The 23,333-nt window shown below is 41.4% G+C and overlaps 1 protein-coding gene across 1 annotated transcript in view; it reads right to left on the bottom strand.

The window, feature by feature from the left end:
• apba1a (amyloid beta (A4) precursor protein-binding, family A, member 1a) overlaps positions 1 to 21,706 on the bottom strand; it is a 46,796-nt gene extending 25,090 nt beyond the window's left edge. The window contains exons 1-5 of the mRNA XM_085474320.1: positions 21,606 to 21,706; positions 16,478 to 18,094; positions 7,361 to 7,459; positions 7,240 to 7,279; positions 3,445 to 3,590 (exon numbers count right to left, since the gene is read on the bottom strand). Of these exons, the coding sequence (XP_085330446.1) occupies positions 3,445 to 3,590; positions 7,240 to 7,279; positions 7,361 to 7,459; positions 16,478 to 18,016 (1,824 nt within the window). The 5' untranslated portion in view covers positions 18,017 to 18,094; positions 21,606 to 21,706. The remainder of the gene's footprint in view (positions 1 to 3,444; positions 3,591 to 7,239; positions 7,280 to 7,360; positions 7,460 to 16,477; positions 18,095 to 21,605) is intronic.
• Positions 21,707 to 23,333: the final 1,627 nt, after the last annotated feature.

The following is a 23,333-nucleotide window of genomic DNA, read 5'->3' as shown; positions in this document are numbered from 1 at the left end:
CGTTTGTGTCTTTAATATTCGCACAAGTGTCGAAGAATCAGAAAGGTAAAGTCCAGTTTAAGATGTCAAGGGTAAAATGAAGGGAATGGGGACGAGTTGTTGCAGTCCCTTCATTTTACCCCGAGCACTCGGCTATGACGAACCTCTTATCTCTTGCTGTTTTGCAATCATCTTACTTTTAGCTGAAATTTTCTTTTGTTAGCACTAAATCCAGACTCCATATATTTCAGATCATACTGACAGTCCCTGTTAACGAGCTCACATTCTCAGACTAATCAGCCCATTTATTTCAGCAGCCCAATCATTCAATCAGTCATGTGTGGTAATATTATTTAAGCCTGTTTGACCAAATCAACTTCTAGCAGTTATAAAATTCATTCTCTCACCTGCAGAGTGGTTTTAACTGCATGCACTCAGCATTTGCTTATTCCCCATTGGTTTAAAGTTGATCAGTTTCTTTAAAGCATAACCCAACTGAAAACTATAAATGTTTTTAGCTCTAACACTCATACCGTCACAGTCCTGGGTCAGTCAGTTTGAGTTTTGCATTATTACTGAACTTTGATTTTGTCAGTATTTATCATTTCTAGTCTTTTGGTTTCTGTGTTAGTGTTCTTTGTATTCTCGCCCTGAGTCTGTGGACGCAGTGATTTGGGGTTTGGTGTATTATTATTATTATTATTATCATTTGTGGACTCATGTTCTAGCTTTGGGATGATTTGTGTTCTGGTTCTGGGATTCTGGGCTGGTGCTCCCCCTGTTGGTCCCTGGTGTTAGTGTTTCCTCTGTGTCGTCAGGTTAATCAGGTCCAGCTGTGTCTCACAGCTGTGTGTGATTTCCCAGTGTCCCTCTGTGTGTATTTCATGTGCTCGTTACTGGTCCATCTGTGTTTGTCTCCTGGAAACTGTCTGTGAACTTCTTGTGTTTGCCTTTTGCAATAAACCTCCCTCACAACTCCAGTAAATGCCTGCATTCGAGTCCTCTTTCCCACTGTGTTCCATGGTTGCTCTGTCTCCCCTGTCAGCTGTCTGCGTCTATGTCTTGTGTTTCCTGTTTTACTTTGTAAGTCTGTGTCTCATGTCAGTGTGTCTAGTTTGGCTTCCCCTGGTCTTATTGTGTGTGATTACTCCCAGCTGTGCTCTCCTCCTGTGTCCCGTTCCCTCGTCATCCCTCTGTGTGTTTTAGCTGTGTGTTTCTCTCAGTCAGTGTCGCATCGTCCCCTCATGCTGTGTGTGGTTCCCCCTGAGATCGCCGGCCCTAGTTTCTTGGTTTTGCAGTGTTTTGCATTTAGTTCCCAGTTCCTAGTTTTTGGTTTTGCAAGTATTTTTTGTGCATGTTTTGCCACTGCAATAAAGCAGCCTCCTTGAGTTTATTCCTCTGTCTGTGGACAGTGTGTCCTGCATTTTGGGTCCTACATCCTGCCTGCCACAGCCGTTTCATGACAGAACGACGCAACCACACAATGGACCCAGCAGCACTCGCGCCGTCTGAAGAGCTGGATCAGACGTGGATCAGCTATGCAACCAGTGGCTGGATTTTCCTGAGGAGGAGTATCGTCGCGCTCTAGCTAGCCGGCTACAGCGACTGGTTTCTGGTCTCCCCTGGCTACTGAATTCTCTTCACCTGCTTATACAGGACTTTCTTCTTAATACACTGCATCTCCACCCCCCAACTGCAACCGCTCACCTGCCCAGCCTGCAGGAGGACGAATCAGGCGATTCGCAGGATCCTCCCTCTTTCCGGAGAAAACAGCCTTCACGCTGCCGTCACCCCTCGCTTGCTGAGCAATTTCAAGTGGTGAGTGATAATGACTGTTTACACACCAGCACAGGCTTTTTATAAAGCACTGGGGCGCAGCCACATCAGAACTTCTCCACATCACCATCAGTTTCCCCTGCCTCTCCAGCCCCTCCTTCTCGGTGGAAGCGATGTCCATGCCATGGGCAGTCATCTCCAGATGTGGTGAATCAAAAAGACTGTGTTCCTTCTGAGCCGGGACTTAATAACCGTGTGTCAGTCATTCCTGAGTCTATAAACTGTCTGCTAACTCCGGATTGATAAAGTTAGAAATCATCAATTTCTCCCGAGGCCACATTTTCTGGCTCCATGGATTGTAGAGGAGTTTCTCCTGCTCCTTCAGAGCCCAGGGATATAATAACACATACAGTTAATGTTGGCTTCGAGTCTGGGAGACTGATTTTCCCCAGGGCTTCCCCTGACTTGAGTTGCTGACCTCAGCTGGCTCTGGACCCCCGGAGGTCACAGAATCTGCACAGATTCAGTTATTTGGGCTTAAATCTTTTCTGTATGACAGATTTCAGATTCTGATATTTAAGACATTTCCTGTTGTGATTCCATAATTTGATATAAGTTCTTGAACTGAAGTAAAGTTTTCATCTTAAAGAACATGTTCTAGGTTTTTGTTATCCCCTTCCTATGCCCTGACAGAAAAGGTGGTATTTTCTATATGTTCTGATCCAAACAGGTATCAGTTTACATGGGATAAGTTATTTTTTTAATTCCCATAAGGCTGTCAGGGAGGTGTTTAAGTTAAAGCTTTATTATTATAAAGCAGTTACGATGCTTAATACTGGAACTTATGAAGGCAGATTATATATTTTACTTTTCAAAATAGTGCGTGTTGTGGGTCCAGCCATCGGCTGTCTAAGAAGCCTGATTTAATGCAGTTTGGGTCCTCCTGGTTACCCATCAACAGGACCCAAAGGTCCAGATGAACAGAATCAAGGTTTTGGGATCTACTTACCTGAAACATTGAGCATGCACCCAGACACAGGCTTCAGTCAACACTGCATCATCATGCTCGGTGCTGCCCAGATTCATGTTGGGTCTTGTGTTATTAGAACATAGTTTTAAATCACGGAGCCCAAACAATAAATTACTGATCAGCTTTCATAGGGATTTTTTGTTTTTTCAAATACAGATAAATTATAAAAATATTTCACTGTTTATCAAAACAGGGAATGATATTTTCCCCACTGCTGGATGTTATTGTTGCTGGTCTCTCTATGAACACTGTGAATGTTTGTAAATAAACAACTCTGCCCTTCAAACAGTCAAAAGTCATTTGATTTGCACAAACCGGACTTTGAGAGTAAAGAGTTGCATGCAGGGGTTTGGAGCTGCTGCAATGCTTGCGATGCAACACTTTCATGTGCACGGTGCCTTCTTTGTGCTCCTGGAAAGTGGACGCAGTAAATTCTGCACGTAGGAAATAAATTTTTTTCTCATGCTGAAGTTTTGAACTATAAATACACAATGCTGCAAGTCGTCAGAGCTGTTCTGGAGCGAGGTCGATACAATGTTACTCGTGGTTTTGATGTTTTGGCTGGTTTGTATACACAGACACTGAATTACTGAGTCTGGGACTCTGTGCAGACAACTTCACACTACAGTGTGTCTGAGCCTGAACTATGTGTGTTTTACCTTAATCCGACTGACAGCTTCCTGTGCCTGCATCATTCGGATGTTCTTCGATGGTGTCTTATCTGACAGCAGCTGAGTGGAGCCAAGATAGTTGGCTGCAAAGATGATTCCATCAATTAGGTCATCTGGGTCACAGGGACCTGGAACTGGAGTATGACACAGAGTCACTACATGATACACACATACACAAAAACGCATAAAGGCTATACATAAGTGATTTTCCTTCAGATAGGAACAGCTTCTCCTCAGGCTGAGTTTGACTTTTTATAGGATTAAAGTCCTGAGGAAACATTAAGCACCCATACTGCTTCCATAGGAATGAACAGGGTACAGCAAGATGATGATAATGACGCGCACGTGATTAAATGATCAACAGCAAGTGTAACCCCATCATTAAAATTAGAACTTCTGACAGTTTGGGGCTCTGAAGCAGTCAGAGCTGAACAAACCAAAGTGGAAATGTTTGGTCACATCTAGCAAAACCACACACAGCATATCAGTGCATAAAGTCACTAACTGCCAGCCACAGTGGTGATTGGGATTTGTAGCCATAGGAACTACGCAGCTTGCAGTCACTAAGTCATCCATGAACTCCTCTGTATACTGAAATCAGACGGGAAACGATCTGTCCAATAGCTGATGCTTGGCCAAAGCAGGGTCAGCGAACGGCTGATAAAGAAAAGGTGCTGCTATAGGCCGGGCAAAGTCCTGACCTCAACTCAAGAACTGTTCACAAGCAAATGCCAGCAAGCTACAATGAACTAAAGATCCACAATGATGTAACCGTGTCGTAAAGTCATACAGAAAAAATATTTAAAGTCATTGCTGCTAAATGTTGTGGTAGAGAACAGAGACTGATTGGGTGTATTTGTTTTCTCATCACTGCAACAGTATCCATGTCTCCAAAATGTAACAACATCATCGACCTCTGTGGGAGCAGAGTTCATGTAGCTGCTCTGCTCTGTCGGTACGTGGCAGACCAGTGGCTCCACACTGTTTTTGCTGGGCCCCCCTTTGTTTTACAAGAAAAATGTTCACGCCCCCCCCCCCCCCCCCCCACCACGCAAACACATCCTCCAACCACACACACACATATTTTGCTCCATTGTGGTTTATTTCACACCTCAAACATTTAATAAACAATTAAGCAAATACAAGTAAACTGCAATAAATTACAGGTGGTAAGAAAATAAACTACTAAATCTCTTATGCTACGTCCGCACCTACACGGGTATTTTTGAACACGCAGCTGTTTCGTCCACATGGAAACGGCGTTTCGAATCACTGAAAACTGAGCTTTTTTAAAACCCTTTTTTGCGTTTACGTGTGGACGAGGAATACAGAGTTCATCACGCAACGTCAAAGGTATGCGCCTTTTTCACGTCACGCTGTGGCCACGTTATTGTTTACATGAGATGAACTGCAGAATGGAGATAGAGACGAAATACTGTTAATCTGACTGTCTGCAGGTTTTACACGCAGTTACTGTCCCTCCATTTACAAAGGCAGAGGCGTCACGCTGTGATTATTTTACATGTAGTTGTTTTTTCCTGTGTAATAATGTTCAACATTGATATCAATACATTTTTCAAAAATGCCTCTCTGTGCAAAATGGGTTCAAAAACATAAACAGCTGTGGGATCCTGTTTGTCCGTGATTTGAACAAATCGTGGCAGGATCAGCCTGATATTATTTGTATCCAGCTGTAACTTTACTGTATAAAGAGCAAACATCTCCAACATGTCAGGAGTAGTTAGTCATTACAACAAGTGTTTGTGAACTAAAGATCAAGAATGTGGGATCCTGTTTGTCCGTGAGTTAAACAGCCCAGCGCTGCTCACAGGGAAACCCAACCCTGCAGGGAGACCTACCTCGGCACTTGTGCAGGTGAAGCCAAAGGGAAGATTTGCTTCACCATATTTTCTAGTCTTTGGTGTGGAAGGAAGTTGGTTTGGAAACATAGTTGGCGATGCTTCATCTCCTGCTTTGCGTTTGTGTGGGCGCCCCGTCAAAAACATGTCCGTTATGCCAGCAGTGTCTAAGAGTTCTTTTTTCTTTTCATACCGCGCCCCCAATTATTACAATAATACAGCCTTGAGGCGACTGTTGCTGTGATTTGGTGCTTTATAAATAAATTTAATTGAATATATGAGAGTTATGTTTTTAATTTTTCAAGGACGTCCTTGAAAATTCCTTTTCGCCTTGTATACACTTTAAGACTTTAAGTACAATTTGTAATCCTGCCACATCCAGAAATACTTGGATGACACTGTTATTGAAGTGTGTGTTAGAAATGGACAGGAATCTGAAAATAGGGATCTTCTACAAGTTTTCAGCCACCAGAGTCTTCCCAGAGATGCCTCTTCACACACTGATGCACCATCCTGGAGTATTTTATCCTTTGTTTTACCGACTTTTGAAATCTTTGGACTTGTCCTGCACTTTGGGTTCTCTCACTTTCACACCTAATACAAATTATTTGTGACAGTATTGTTGTAATTTTTATTAAAAACTGGAAAACAAAGCATTTTAACTTTTGGTCTTTTCCCCTGTGGTATCGAAGAGTTTGACTCATCTTTGCCCAAAAGTGGAATCAAAGCACTTAACATCCAGGTTTTTGGTTAAACTGATGTCATGTTAAAACAGAGTTTATCTGCATGTTATTTAATAGTTAATCAAGCTTGATTCTAATCAAAGTATAGTCACGAATAAACGGATCAATATGATGAATAATACAATGCAGTTTGAGTTATGATGTGTTCTTGGCTCTCTGTGTGTGGGAGTAAAAGACAGATGTGAGACTCTGTGACTTTAACGTGTATGATTTAAAAAGGAAATAATACAGAGTGCACTGTGATTGTGAAAGTGTTCCTGTGTAACTGAGACGTCAGGCTGGAATTATGAAGACGCATGATATTCATGTGTGACTGAGCTACAGCGTGCAAATGTATATGCAGCATACATACGGGAAAATGTGTTGTTGTGTTGAAATGAGTATAATGGCTGAATTTTGCTCCAGTTGATCTGTGTGAAGATCAGAGCAGGAACGACAGAGTGGCTCAACATCGGGCCGTGTGTCACACAGGGTGACGGTGGTGCTGAGGAGGGGAGGCAGAAAGAACTAAAAACTAACCAACTAGTCTAAACTAAGAAACACTCAGATATTGAGTTAAATGTAAGAACCATTTAATGGACAATATCAAAAACGAATGAAGGCATTTCAAACCATGAATCGCATTCTTCAGTGATGAATGATGCTGCGTAACTGTGCAGGCGTTCAATATGGCATGTTACTACAGAAGATGTTCACGTATTACTAAAGTACAACAAAATAACAAAATCATTTAAATAATTTAAAAAACGAATAAATCACAACTGAAAAGTGTGGTGCACTGTGCATTATGTCGTGGAAAATTCATGACAACCACTTCAATAAAAGCTAAACAACAACACAATAAATAATGCAGACATTTTCTTCTGCTTATCTGAAGTCAGGTCGCTGAGGCAACAGCCTAAGAAGACCTCCCTCTTACTCCAAACACTGAGCTGTTACCAGCACATCTGTCCAGCATGTCCTGGGTCTACGCTGGGGGCTCCTCCCAGTAGGACATGCCCAGCTGGAATAGCTTACAACTGAGCTCCTCACCCTAACACTGAAGGAGAGTCCCTCAGAGAAAGATCAGTTTCTTTGTATCTGTGGTCATATTCCCATAGATCAGGCTTAGTCTGGGCCATTAATGACTGACATATGAAATGATCTCATATCATGGAGTTGTGGGGCAATTTGAAACTCACCTTCCACATATGTGGGAAAGGACGCAAGGCTTCTCCTGGACTGTAAATGAAAAGACAAAAGTATGTTAATTGTTAACTGTGTGAGTTGACTACTGAACGAGTAATCCAGTGTTGACCTCACCTCTTTACTGGTGGGAGAGGTTTCAAAGCTGTCGTGCTGTAGCAGGTGCTGACTGGAGGACTCTGCTCCTGGTGGAGAAGGTGACGCTGAACCAGGCGACTGCAAAAGAGAATGAAAACAAGCACAATAACAAACACATTTTAATGCAGATCTGTGATTTCTTACTACGTAGAACAACATTCAATTCAATCTTATTTACAGTGCTAACTTTGTAAGGTAAAGAGCCTACAGATTAATAAAGAAATCTGACCAGTCACACAACCCCTATGAGCAAGAATTTGGAAGTGGGAAAGAAAAACTCCCTTTTAAGATAAGATAAGATAACCTTTATTAGTCCCACACGTAGGGATGGGTACCGGTGTTCTGACATAAACGGTAGTAACCAGACCGAAAAGCAGCGCACATTTCGGTGCTTTTTTTTTCCTGAGCTGTGATACACTTTGGATTCTAGCCAATCATTTTACTTTTCCGAGGATAGTAGGCGGGGCCAGGTACGTACGTTCTTTTAGAGCAGAGCTACAGGTTAAAAATGCCCAAGGCGAAGCGGTCAAAAGTCTGGCTGTACTTCACAGCAAAAGATGCAAACTCAGCAGCAACAAGTGCTTTAAGCTGATACTGTGATACTGTCAAAGGAGGTAACACCTCAAATCTGATGAAACACCTGGCGACGCAAAGCGTTTTTTTAAATGCCCCGTATTTGATAGCTTGCTGCGAGACCTCACACCGAGCACATCTACTGCGGGTGTGGTGCCTGTTATCGGACCCGGAGTTAGAACATCCCCCAAAAACCTGAAGAGGAGAGTCCTGGCCCCTAGCCCTGCCAGTGTAGCAGAAATGATGAGGATGATGATGCAGCAGCAGCCGTTCTTCTCTGCGTGAGTAGCTTAATGTTGTTCGTGTGTAATTTACGTTGAGTAGGCTAACCACGTTATTACATTAATGCATGTAAGGTGAACTAGCAAACACCATCATAGCTACATGCGGCTGTCTTCTTGTTTGATAGAGTGATACCATATATGCCCCATAGCTGCAGAAAAGGCTAACATTGTTATCTTTTTACAAAAAAACAGCTGAACATGAGAGGTTTTAGGACCAATTTTGTGTTCTCCATTCTTTAAGCACCGGCACTGTTTCAAAAGTACCGATTTGGCACCGGTATCGGATCAAACCTAAACGATACCCATCCCTACCCACACGTGGGAAATTAGTTTTGTTACAGCAGAAACAGGATGAAACCAGGCTCAACAATCATCTGACACTACTGATTGGGTGTGAGGGGACAGAGAAGAGAGCGAGAGACAGCATATAGTCCAGGAATATTTTCAGTCATGGAGTCTCTGAGCACTTCATGAAATCATCATTAAATCTCAGTATTTTTTCTTCACCACCTTTTTTATTCTCACAGTTAGTATGTGTGGATTATTTCTTCCTTAGGTTTTAAAGATAATCAGTTAATACATTTTCTTTTTCTCTGGCTGATCGTTCAAATGTCAGCAGTTAGTGTTGGTTGCAGGGATAGGTACTCGAACCTTCATTTTAACTGTCAGGGGATCTGTGTTGGTATTACCATCAAAGAGTATCGGCAGAAGAAAACCCAAAACTTAAAGTGATTCACAGGAAATTAAAACAATGCAGGTTCAGAATTCACATTGAAGCAGGTTAACAGTATTCATTAAATAAAAAAATAAAAAAAATAATAGAATCCATTAGAATTAAATGCACACTTCATGTACATCTTCAAAACCCTTCAGTTGTTCGTTTCTTATTCATAGAAAAATACAAGAGCTCATCATGGAGGCGCAATGACGGCCTCTGATCAGGATAAAAGAGACACTCGGACAAGAAGTTTATAAAAAACTAACAAAATGTAAGTAATAAAAAATAAAAAATAGACACAGATATGACATTTTGTGTAGTTCAAAATTGCAGTAAAAAGTTGAATGTAGAATTCATATCTTTTGACACGTAGTTTCTTTTCAAAAATGTTAATGCACAAATAATAATTATGCAGTAAGAAAAGCTGCAAACCATGTGTGTTGCATGGACAGCAGATACGGTTTGTTCCTTCTCAGCAGTTTTTCTTGATGTGTGAACGAGGTGGTGGAGAGACTGCTCAAACTGCCCCCGAAACACATAAACCATAGGTGTCAAACTCTGGCCCGCGGGCCAAATTTGGCCCGCAGCCTAGTTATATTTGGCCCGCGAAGCCATACCACATTACTATTAGAGATGGCCTACTGGTATTATACAGCTAATATATATATTGTCTAGTATTAAGCTTTGCTTGTTCCATATTCAGTTTTTCAGCAAAACTTGTTTGAGTCCATAAGAAAAGATTCATTCTTATATCTGGAGGAAGATTTTTTTCCAATAAATATTAACGTCAGCCCGCGACTTTGTTCCAGTTTTGAATTTTGGCCCACTGTGTATTTGAGTTTGACACCCCTGACATAAAGTGATGGTCACACATCACAGAGTAATATTACAGGTGAGCTGGGTTAAACTGTGTAACGTCTCTCGCTAGCTCGGGTGTACTGGCTGACACTGAGTCGACTCTAACGCTATCATCGGATCCAGCAAATCCGACTGAATTTTGAGTTCCTGCATCTTTTATCTTAATGCTTCTGTTTTTTCTTTTAACTAAATGTTTTCAGTTGCTGCCTCGTCAAGGCCAGAAAGTTCTGGGACAGAGCAGCATTCATAGTCCACAGCAGGACTGCCTTCCATAGGCTGCTCATCTTCTGCTGGTCCGCTAGCTCAGGTCTATGGATCCCGTACACTCAGTCTGGCTGAATGGAGTGATCATTCCCAGTGTTGGTCAAGTTACTTGAAAAAAGTAATCAGTTACTAATTACTGATTACTTCTGGTCTGATCTGGAGTGAAGTGCAAACTGTAGATGTCGCTGTGAGCAGTGACAGTGAAACTGTTACAACGAATACTCACTCACCACCGTCTTCTTTATTCAGGACCAAACGCAAACTTAAAACTCCAGTATACTTGGATATGATATGCATTTATACAGAACTCTGACAGCTGAGAACAGCACCACCGCCTGGCAGCACCTGGGAATTGGAGTTACGGCATTTATCATGGCAGTGGAGCTGGTCATGCTGGCGTCTCGGTGGCAACGCAACATTATGTAAAATTATTATTCTGTGTAACTTCTGCATATTTTTACATTTCAGTTAGTTTTAAAATCACACAATATCTTATTGAGTTTAACAGATTCATTTGTTTAGTCTTCTTGTTTATTCACACCTACAGTGATTTGCCTCATTCATGATTTTTTGCATATTTGTCACACTTCAAGCTTTAGATCATCAAACAAATAACACAATAAATGCAAAATGTAATTTTTAAATGAGGATTTTATTTTTTAAGGGAAAACTGTTGAATTCCCTTAAACCTAGCAACATAAATTAGTTTAAATTCAGCCACACTGCAGGGTTGTTGAGAATAACTGGATCACCAAAATCTCTTTCGGCAAAATGTTCAGGTATTTTTGTGAGACAAGCATTTGTGGAGGGGGTGGCATTGGGTTTGTATTAGAACATTTGTTTTTCACACAGGCACAGGTAGGTTTGATCAGCAGAATAAATCACCACTTTGACTAATATTAACATTTGTTTGATGATTTGAAACATTTAAATCATACAATTAAGCAAAAAAAGTAACAAATCAGGAAGGATACAAATGCTTTTCACAGTAGTGCACATTAGTTTCATTTAGGAAATATTCACCTACAGATGCCTAAAAATCTTAAATCTGTGTCTTTCTTCTTCCAAAGATTTGACTTTTAAATCTGAACACTGTTAAAACAACTTTATCTGGTGTTCAATCCTCTTTTAGTTTTTGCAGGATGCTTGCTGGGTCTGTGTTCACTAACATTTTGAATCAGTACATTTTTGTTAAACACTCAATACCTGTGAAAGTATTGGAGGAAAACACTGTTAGAACGAACATTAATGCTCTCACGTCCTGCATGTGTTCGCAGAAAACACAAATCTTTCCATCAGAAATACTCTTAGATTATTCCACCAAACATACCTCATCCTGATCATGTCGGAGAGTTGGATGTTTCTCCTTTGCTTGTTCCTCCTCAAACTTTTCTTCCTGATACATCCAAAAATTTTCCATGACTTTCAATAAAAGAACTAATTCTGGTGAAGTTCCACAGATGAACGAGCCTGTAGAGTGTCGTCGTGTGGGTACATGCACAGCTCTATCAGACAGACCCGACAGGCGCTCGGGTTTCACCGGGATATCAGGATTCACCATGGGATCAACACTGCGAGTGTATCTACGTGGATCAGTAAGGACATCGTGTTCGTGCCAGTCACCAAAATGTATTCCAACATAACTGTTGTTGTGGATATTTGAAAAAGTGACATTTAAAACATTAGTGCGATCAAACATTGACTTTATCTACATAGGAAACAGCTGTGGTCACGCTGCAACTCGATCCACACTGAATTATTTAGCCAGTCTTACCTTTCTCACTCTAACCCACGATAAATAAATCATTTCAACAGGAATGGCAGAAGCAGAGAACACCATCACTATACCTGATAGTTTTATGTAGGATAAAAATCCTGTTTGGATTCATCGCCATTAGCAATACAGCTGCATCTTCTTCTTCTTCCAGATCCTCTTCCTCCATCTCACTTGTTTCCTAGCATGCTGCTCTGTTACACCACCCTCTTCCTTTTTCTCCTGCCTGATATTTAACCAACCTCAGATGCTTATCTACCAAAACATGAGGAGTTTTAAGTGCTGTAAAAGATCAGAGTACTGTCAGTACGCCATATGTAAATATTGGCAATCAATGCATTTATAGAATAATAATGACCAAAAACTTAAAATCACTCTCTCTCTCCAGTTGAACACAGGACACACACAGATCTGACCCCCCCTACATGGGCACTCCTGCACCTCTGAGATGTGGGAGTCATTTCAAGGTTCAAGGTTCTTTATTCGTCACATGCGTAGTTATACAAGTATAAATTCTCTGTGCTCGAATTCTTCATAAAACTACAAGTGCTCGTGTGAAAAAAACAAACGATATCAAAACACGGGTTCAGTCAATGAAAGTCCAAAGTCTTGTGACCCATGTTTGATTTGTTCTGCCATAAAAGCGTGGCTGAGGAGGACGGCTGCCAAGTGGTCTTTGTTCGCACTATTACAGACGCTGTGTCAGCGCTGTCACATTTAGATCAACTGCAGGGTTTCAGGAGATTTTAGACCCGACGCATGAACTGGTTTATCGAGCATCACTCTGAACCAGTATGTATCTAATGTTTGGGATACTGCAAAACACACACACGGAAGTCAAGAGTGTGTTTGTACACAGCCGACCAGATCCTGTCCAGCTCTGATAATATTTTATCAGGACCAAAGTCAGTTAATATTAATTCATATTAATTAATTTTACACAGCATCTTGTAAAATTAAGCTTTACAGTGAGACGACTACATGATTAAAACCACCAACATCATCTCTGTTAATAACAAGATTATGCGTGTATACACACACACACACACACACACACACAAATCAAAAGTTAATCTGATTTTATTCTAATAGACTTATTAGAAATTTATAACAGAGAGCTCATGTTTAGAAAACAGAGGAATAAATAAATATATTTTTAAAAAATAGATCTTTTTCATTATATCTGGGCAGGACACACATCAGTCTTTTGTATATCTACGAACAGCAACAACACACTAGGTCACATGTCTCTGGTTTAAGTGGTGAGGGTCAGCAGTAAGGCGGCTGTTACACTAGTGGGAACGGACATCTCCAAAAACACAGGCACACTTTGGCAAACGGGCTCCAGATCAACCAGATATTTGAAGATTACACCAAACTGAATATTTAAAAAGTGTATTCAAAGAAACCGTGGTATTTGAAGACGTGACTTACAGTTTGGGTAAAAAACAAAACAAAGAAAAGGTTTTGACTCCATCAGTGTTTGATGGGTGAGGATGACACGAACACAGGAACCATGAAATAATTACGGAAATTGGAACTAAATACACAATTTATTAAAAGGATCAAATCAAATTAATTTCTATTTAATATACATGTCATTATTAAATGATATTAAATAATTATTAATAAATTAATAAATTAATAAATATTAAATAAATGGGATATTTCCAATTTGTAATGAATGAATGAGTTCTTTAATTCATTTGGACACACTTGGTCCTGGACTCACACTCGGGCCCACCGCCTCACTAACTCAATTCAATTTGATTTTCTTTATGTAGCACCAAATGACAACAGTCACCTCTAAGCCTTTGATGTTGTAAGGTAAAGACCCTACAGTAATAAAGATCAAGCCCTTTGGCAAAAGTGGGAATGAAAAACTCCCTTTGAACAGGAAGAAACCTCCAGCAGAACCAGGCTGAGGGGAGGGAGACGGGACTAAAGACATGCTGTGGACGAGAGCCAGAGATTAATAATAACTCAGAATTAAATGCAGATTGATGTATGAACACGTGGTGAGTGAAAAAGGGGACAGAAGGAGAAACAATGCATCATGGGAATCCCTGAGCCATCACCCTCCTCACTGCTGCCCTCACCTCCTTCTTCCTTTGGACTTCCTGTTTTTCTATGTAAAACTGCTTCAGTGTCTCTTTATTTTTCTGCAGCCAGACAAATAGAAACAGTAAAAACAGTGTAGTTTCTCTTGCCTGCACATTTGCAGTACACGTTGACCCGGTACAGTACATGAAAATAAAGGCCCCAGTAAACATCGGACACTGAGTCTACATCGGCACTGGCCATCGCGTTCTTTAACGGCATCAGGTGATGTCTAGTTTTGCTACCAAACAGAGTGATTTGCATCCCTTAACGCTGGCATCAAACGTGTGACGACAGCAGCATGATTGTAACTGCACGACCTGAAACTCAAGCCAAACCAACTAGAACGCAGATAAACCTTATTACCGTCTCTTTCTGTGGACCTTTCCACACTTTCCACAGAGAGAGACGTAATAAGGTTTACCTGCGTTAACTGGAATCAACCACAACACAAGAACCACCGACCCAATGCTGTCAGCAGGTCTCTGTCACACAACCAAAACAGCTGCAGTGCACTGCAGAATGGAGACAGCACCCTTGGGTGTCCTGTTCTATCTGGCATCATACAATGAGGGCAGAGCCCTGGTGGACTGGGTCACTGAGTAGACTGGGATGTGGGAAGTTTGGAAGCTGTTTACCGAACTGTTCCTGAGGACCTTTGGCTGGTCTGCAGTTAAGTGTGGGGTGGTTGTTAGATGGCTATAGCCACCAGTCATCTTAACACGACTCACTGAGCATCTTTGGCACTTTTTTCCTGCAGCTGTGAACCAGTCTCAACACTACCCAAGCCTGCACTGCACGGTCTGATTAAAGGACAGGCATGCACGGCACGATGACCACACGTTTCTCAAGCTTCTCTGAATTACACCCTGCACAGCGATAACGTGCAAAAAAGTCCAAACACTTTATCTGTGATGATTTCTCGTTTTAACAGAATCTAGTACAACACACTGCACTCACTATTTACTTCCCAAATGAGTGGAGTTAATGTTGCAGCTGATCAGTGTTAATAAACAAAGAAGAAATTCAGGAACAAGCCTCACTCTTCAGTGCACGAGTCCACTCAGCAGTCTAGCTCTTTATTGGTGTTTCAGGGGTTTCTGGGGCCTTCAGCCTGGCTCCACTCAGCCCTACACCCACCTCCTCCTTACTGACTGACTGAGCACCAGTGCCTGAAGGATGTCCGACAGGGAAACAATTCCCTCAGTACTGGAGCGCTCGTCCACCATCACCAACATTTGATTACAAATTGTTTAAAGCTCACAAAATCATTGCTTCTATCTTTGGAGCTCGTGGGGCTTATTTGCTCCAAACTAAACATGTGGCCGTTCAATTCATTTCAATCAGCAGCTGACACTTTCAGAATATTTTCACCTTAGCATAAAAGTCATTATGCAATGACACATCTAAAACAGGGACTCTGCCCTATTCTCACCCGTTAGAGCCATGCACACATGTTTTATATCATAGCTTTTGTGTTTATGTCATTGACTATAAAGATTTAACCATAAAACTGTTTACATCATTTCATGTTTATTAGCCAAAGTTGTGATTCAGAGTCATAATTTGAGCATTTAAATGATCATCAGAGTGTAGAAGACTAAATCTAAAGCACCTCCAGGTAACTCGTGCTGTGAATAAAACTGAAGCTTGACTAAAACATGAAGTTTAAGGCTTGCTGTGATTTTACTGGTGAGTTTTGCTCATTTAAAAAGCTTCTGGTTTCCCTTCAAATGTGGAATGTGTCCCCGTGTCTACGGCGCTCCCCCGGGGAGGGAACAGGGAGAATGGGATGCAGCTTTCTACCACTTTTCTACACAACTTAATTCGTTTTGATTGGATCTCGTCTCTCCAGAATATTTTTTCATCTTGTTTTTATTCTTTGATAAAATTGTCAGCAGATGGCCCCGCCCCTCCCTGAGCCTGCTGGAGGTTTCTTCCTGTTAAAAGGGAGTTTCTCCTTCCCACTGTCGCCAAAGTGCTGCTCATAGGGGGTCATATGACTGTTGCATTATTGTAAGGTCTACATTACAATATAAAGCGCCTTGAGGCGACTGTTGTTGTGATTTGGTGCTGTATAAATAAAACTGAATTAAATTTTATCATCGTTTTGTGCATTAGTTTCCTCGATGCGGTTACATGCTGGGGCAGCAGGTTGAGGCTCGCAAATGGCCACAGCCAGTAATGTTATGGGGATGGACGTCTTTAGGGTGGTGCCACAGAGGCGCGTGTTGTCCAACATAAGGACGATGCTGGACAACACCTCCCACCCACTCCATGACGTGCTGGCCGGTCACAGGAGCACGCTCAGTGAGAGACCCGGACTACCCAAACGCACCACTGATCGGCACATTGTCATCTCATCAGCAAGGATTGGTCAAAGAAAGTGAGATTGGACATGTTGAACGTAAAAGGCAAATCAACTCTGTTTGTTCCTGATGCTCGAGTTTCATTCACATCCAAAGAACAGTTAATACTGGACAATATATAACTTGATGAATAACAGTCAGAGCTTTTGTACTTACATCGGCCCCGAGTGATGTCGGCAGGTCACATTCAGCAGTGGGGCTTAAGTCCTGCCTCATTACCCAAACAGGTTCCTTTGGCTCATCAGGTGTGTAAGGAGATCTGACTGTTCTATTCTTCACCTCCTCTATGGCCTCCTTAATGTCTTTGATGGCTAAAGATATAGCATCCCTCTTCTCCACACTGTTCCTCACTGGCTCCTTCACAGGAGTCTCAGCCTGCTGCTTGGCCGACTTCCCTCGACTGGCAGTCTTGTTGCTTTTATGAGAGAATTTGTCCGGTTGGCGTTTTTCTTCTTTGTCTGTGGAATCTTTTGCAGCAGGATCAAAGCTTTGTGAGCCTTTTTTAGCCCCGTTAACACTGTTATCAGTATCGTCTTCTTGGTCGCAGCTGTCGACACGAGGATACGGAGCAAACTCTGCCTCCTTTTCTGGACTGTCCGACTCACCATCTGAACGTTCATCGTAGTGCCGCAGACGGGAGCCCACGGCCTCCTGCTGATGGTAATCGCCTTTTCCCGCCCCGCTCTGCAACAGCTGCAAGCCGGTCGCCGCCTGCTGTCGAGACTCTCTATCGTTTGCCACACTTGCAGAAGTTGACACTGAGGTTGGAGCGTCACATATTTCCTCATACACATGCTCAGAGAGCGAATACGTGTCATATGGCTCAGAGTACGCTTCAAGTCCAGCATCTAAACTTTCCAAGTCCTGACTGGATGAGACACAGGTTCTCGCCCCCGATTGGCTGTAGGATTGGGTGTAGACACAGTTAGAGTAGCCACCATTCAGTGTCTCCTCTGCTTTATCTTCTCTTTGGGAATTCTGGATATTAAGTAAGGATTCACGCGGCAGCATCAGGAACTGAAGAGCATAGTTAGGATGTGAATGGAGATGCTGCTGTTCAGCCTCTGCACTTTCAGTGTACTCTTCTGCCTCGGGCCGCAGCGGGAGGCTGTAGCTGTTTGCATCATCCTCGGACTCTCGCTGGGCCTCAGGCTCCAGAGACATCATCACTGGGATATCGTCTCCCTCTGCACGGTCAGTATGGGTGTGAAAGCCGCTCTCAGTACTTGCTGAGCGGGCCAGCATAGAATCCTCCCTCTCACCTTCAGCTTCCTTGGTCATCTTAGCGTGCTGCTCCCTTTCCTGTTGCGCTCTCTCCGCCTCCCTCTGCTGCTTCATCCTGTTCCTCTGTTGTTGAGTTCTGAGCCGGGCCTCACTGTCGCCCTGTCTGCGGTAACGTGTCACAGCAGGTCGGGGAATGGGCTGGATCTCGTGGGGCTTAGAAGACTGATCTCCATGTTGCAGCTCCGCGTCTTGCTCCTCCTGTGGCTTGTGGTGCTGTAGCATCCCAACTCGGCTTTCAGCATTTGCACCACTGGCCATTTCTGTTGTGACACCAGCTGAAGTCTCACAGCATCTGTAGCGCTTGTCCTGGTTGCTGTGGTTATGGGACAGGCTGGGGTGGTGTTGATGGCGAGAAGGACCATCCATCGCCTCCATAACGTCCTGAACAAACTCTGTCTTTTGGGGGTTCATGGCTGTCGGGTTGGTAAAGTGGTGTCAGAGAACGGCTTAGGAATCCATCATCAACAGAGCGAAGGCTGCTGGAAACGACTGCAATGGGTAAACAGAAAGAAAGAAAATGTGAGTAAACAGAAATGTAACAACATGAGCGAAATATGTGTCTGCTCCTACGTTCTCGCTGGAAGTGATACGGCGAGGACTTGCATGGTTAACAGGCAAAAACAGTAACTGACAAGCTAAAGATTCACACTTTTATTAAGCCAACACGTGTTAAAACTTCAGTTTTCACTTTTCTCTCTTGAATCTGTACAGACCAATACTCTGTGTGGGTATCTGCTTATCTCTGAAAGAGAAGGATTGAATAGCGCCCCATCTAACAGGTAACCATACCTTAGTCTGTTTGGGACTCTTTGCTTTGGCTGTTTCTGCCCAAGTACCTGAAACAGTTTGAAGGAACTAAAAGGAGCTATGCTGCAAATATTAGCTGTCAAAATGTTCTCCTGTAACAGTAAGCATGTGTTCTATCAATACCACTTTCATCAAAGAGCCTTAAAATCCAATAGAATAAAAACAATCTCTAATTATATAAAATTATAATAATTACATAATATAAATATAATTAAGCCACTTAAACTAAAAAGGCGCGACGTGAGTAAAAGCACATTGTATGTCCTACCACAGCTCGGTATCTTTTAAACCTTTGTTTCAGAAATATCAGAGCCAAAGTGAGTGAACATCTTTTCTACAACAATGACGTGGTACGAGGAAGCCCCTCCCCCCTCTTTTCCTCTGGTAATCTTGTCACGGAGCCCAAAGTATGCTGAAAAGAATCCAACACCACAAACAGAAAAGCACAAGAAGTTCTGTAGCCACTGGTAGGCCTGTGCGATATGACCACAATCTCATATATGACATTTCTAATCCCCATAACGATATAAATCTCAAAATAGTTTATTTTCTGTAAATTCAGTGAATCTCAGGCAACTCGACTTATGTGAAGTGTTTTCAGCTGGGAGTCGTCTGTGAGTGCCATTTACCTCGTGTTTTTATTGGAGGTCATCTGTTTGATGCATATTCAGAAATTTGATGTTACAGAATAATGTCGATCATTTCCGTTTATTTTGAAAAGTCTCAATGGGATCTTGAGCTTTATTGTGAAAGTTTACGAGGAAAATAAACAAGCGGAGGGTGGAGCCACACGATGGTTTTACCGTCGTTGTTGGTAACGAAAGTACGCATAAAAACAGACGCTTGTCCCTCCACAGTGTGGTTATTTTAAATATAAGAGAAGCCACTCTAAATCTTCCCCATGGTAACGAAAACTATTTTAAAGAGTATTTTCCTAAGTTTGAAATTGTAATACTGTGACTACCTGTCACGTTACCCACTGAGACATAAGCCTGGCCCAACTCAACATCATTACTTAAAAGTATAAATGAGTAACTTCCACAGTGTACGCACTTACCAGTGTCCATGTAGTCAAAATCCCAATATTTTAAAAAAGGAACGCATGAATAAAACTATACAGAAGCAAAAATACATTCTTAGAGTTTGTAAAGACTTTTCAGTTTCAGCATTCCTGCTCAGGCCATCAAACAGCATCCTTGTTTGAAATCATTAACAAGATGATCCACAGCCGGGTGGAAATTTCACCAACACTCCTTCAGTAGCTTTCATATGCACTCCTGTCTGGAACAACCCCAAGAAACCACTATACTGTTGGAAATGGATTAAAAAAGATCTGGAAATGGTTTCTCACGATAACACTGCTGGCATCCCAGCATTGCCCCAGCCCCATACTCGTGGATGGTTAGTTCCAGATTCCTGTAATGGGAAAATTTCCATTTTATTTACTATTTATTTATTCATTTCTTTTCCATCCCCCTCTTGGCTCACCCTTCTGGTAACCCAGCTATAAAAACACATATACACAGGACTTAATGAGCTCTGTAGAGGTTTCATTATACATTTGGTCTGCTTGTTACGTTGCTTATGTTAAATATTAGTTTTTAATTTCTTGTCTTCATGAACGCTGAAACGAACACGTATAACTCGGGTGGACAAACACAGATACTGTATGTTTATTTTCTGATTACATTTATGGCAGATCAGTGTTTGTATTTTAAAGATGTACAGTGGCCTCTGTGAGCCTTTTCCTCTGTTCTTTAAGGACGATGATCTACATTTTAAAAATGTGTTTTCAAAGATACTTAGATAAAGTATAAAGAGACCTCTGTTAGCATGTTAAATGCTAAAGTTCACCACAGTACGATCACAAAGACTGAACTTGTCTGTCTTATTTGGAACGGTTGCCATGGCAAAGCTTTTCCTCTCTAAGAACATGGCAGGTTTAGGTGTGCAAAGTTGTATCTGGACAAACCAAAAAACAGCTACAAAAACCTCATAGCAGCTGTCGAGCACGGAGGAGGAGGGGTGATGATTGAATATGATTCACTCACTGAATACCAAAGTATGATCAGATAGGAGATCGTCTATTCAGCAGCTAAAGTTTGGGCCAAAGACGCTGAGACACCAGCAGAATCTGCAACAGAATATCTGAAAAGAAAAAGAATCAAGTGTTGCAACAGGCCTACGTCCAGATTTCAGATCAATGCCATGTGTGCATAAACAAATGACTGCAAAGCTCAACAAACTGAAACAACAGTGTGAAAAAGAGTAAGCTGAAATCCCTCCTCAGCAATGTGAGCGACTGACAAAATGACACAGAAAACACTTCAAACTACAAGCGCCTGTACGCACTGTTACAGGATTAGAAGCATTGATCTCAGCGGTGCAGTCCTGTGGGCACTTTTTTCTTACATAAAGATTTGACACTGTGTCTTATTTGTTATGAGATTTGTGTTTGGGAACATGAGCCACCCCGAGCTGGCCTCAGATTTCCTCCTCACGCACAGACAGCCACGCACACGTGGCTCCATGTGTGGGACTATTGTACTTTAATGTTTCCAGCATCACTTTATCTTTGTCTAAAACACTACAGTAGTCGTTCCTATGTTTGGTAGAAGTCACCTTCACCAGGAATGAAGCAAAACTACCCACATTTTCCAATTTCATCCAGGTTTTCTGAATTTTCTGCACAACCAGCAGCTTTCCTGTCAACAACTACATCAGCAAAACATCTGTTTGATTTCAGCTTCTGCTTTTACAAAAGCTCAGCTGAAGTCCTGCTTTGAATGAAGCACGCAATAAGAAACCTCGAGAACCATCTACCCGTCGCACCGAGCTGGATGGGCTGGTTAGCCCCGCCGTGGCTCTGCACCTGGAGACAACAGGGCCTCTATGTGCCGATTTATTCATGTCCGCTCTGCGTGGGTCCGACACAGCCTCACAAAGACACTGCCATTTTCCTTCACTCTGAATCCTGGTTTGACGTTTCATCTACGGAGCGCAGTTTTCCGTCGAACCACTCCTCAGTGAACAGACCGCGTAGCGAAGCTCCACAGAACAACAATAACAACAACAATAATGATGATGATGATGATGATGATGATGAGAACAACAGCCCAGCCCGGAGACGTTGGCTTTGTCCGCATCCCGGTGGGTCAGGCCTACAGCGAACAGCCCGGTCCTGAACACGAACCTGCTCACAGGAGTGATGTTGCTAAAGGATGCAGGTCCTCTGCGCTGCGGCCACATCGTCCTCCATCTTCCCTGTAGCGGTGCGTGCGTGTGTGCGCGCGCGTGCTCCGCAGCCGTTCAGCACCTCCTTCCGCTCACCGCCACCGTCACGTTACTATAAAGCACAACAAATAACGAAGTTTATGCGTTTTTAAAAGAGAACAATGTCTGGGTGAAAAAGCTTCATATAGTCACACCGGTCAATATAAAATGTATATATGAAAAATATATAAATATATACATAATATATTATAATAAATATTATAATAAATATATATATTATAATATAATAAATATAAATATAATATATTATAATATATATGTATGAAATATATATATATATATATATATATATAAATATATATATTATAATATATATATATATATATATATATATATATATATACATAATATATATATTATAATATTATTATAATATATATTATTATACACATATTATAATAATATTATAATATATAATATTTAATATATATATTTAATCAAAGAAGCTGCGCCTCTTTGTCACTTCTGTGTGTTCTCTGTGACTCAGCTGTAACACTACAACTGTAAGACCGACAGACTTCGTAACATTGATGTTTGCTTCTTCTTAGGTGCTGATGGGTGTTTATGTTTGCTGATATACTTTGTGACATTTTTGTGAACCTTTACCAACAGACTATAGATGCAAATGAGCTTTGAGCTGTTTGTGAAGCTGTGTGTGCCCAGGTGAGACAGCAGAGGTGTGGGTGAAGGTAGAGACAGCTTCTGTTTATAAGGAGAGGCGAGCAGGCCTGTCTGCGCCTGCACGATGAGTTCAAAACCAAAAAGACAACAAACTACTTAAATGAAATAAATATTAAATAATGATTTGAACTGACTAACTTCACTTGTATTTTTATTTTTTATTTTTTATTCCTATTTATTCTATTTATCCCCTTTGTATATTTTATTTATATTTGTCTCTGTATTTATATATGTGTGTGTATATATATATATAACAATTCTGTAACTGTAACTTCGGTCGTTGCTGTGCTTTTTGGAAGTCGAATTTCCCAGAGGAATCCACCCGAGGGATTAATAAAGTTCTATCTTATCTTATCTTATCTTATCTTAACATTTTATTAACACGTGTGCATGTGCCATATAAACTATATGAATTTATTATTATTGTATCACCTCTCTGCCTTTAGTCCTGTTCATTACTGTTATTAGTTGATATTGTTAGAGAGGTATGATTTGTTTCAGTGTCTAACGAGCTTCTAACAGCTTGTTGCTCCTCTCAGTGAAAATACTCATACTTTCTTTGTGTATTAAAACATTTTAATGTTAATTTTAATTCAAAATAAGTTGTATAAACAAGTATAGCTCATTTCTACATTAGAGCACAAACATGAGTGAAAGATTCATTTCCACACATAAGAAGCTCTTCAGTAACACAAAGTGAAATCAAACTATCCAGTTATGAGCTGTAGATGAATGTCAGCTAAATCAGTTTGCTCAGGAACAAATGAAACACTAAAATAAATCTCATGTTTAACGTCCACTCATTCTGTGACCATTTTCCAAACAAATTCGCAAATAGGCAATGTCTTAAATTTAAAAAAGGGAATTATCTGAATCAGGATACTTTAATAATCCCTGATGAAATTCTGTGATTATAAACACAATAGACAATCTATTCATATTAATG

This window comes from Copadichromis virginalis, linkage group LG12, assembly GCF_057382275.1.
Source record: "Copadichromis virginalis isolate Kocher_CV1m ecotype Utaka linkage group LG12, C_Virginalis_male_GT1.1, whole genome shotgun sequence".
Classification (NCBI taxonomy): Eukaryota; Metazoa; Chordata; class Actinopteri; order Cichliformes; family Cichlidae; genus Copadichromis; species Copadichromis virginalis.
Note: the sequence above shows the minus strand (reverse complement) of the source record. Positions and strands in the feature narration are given on the sequence as shown.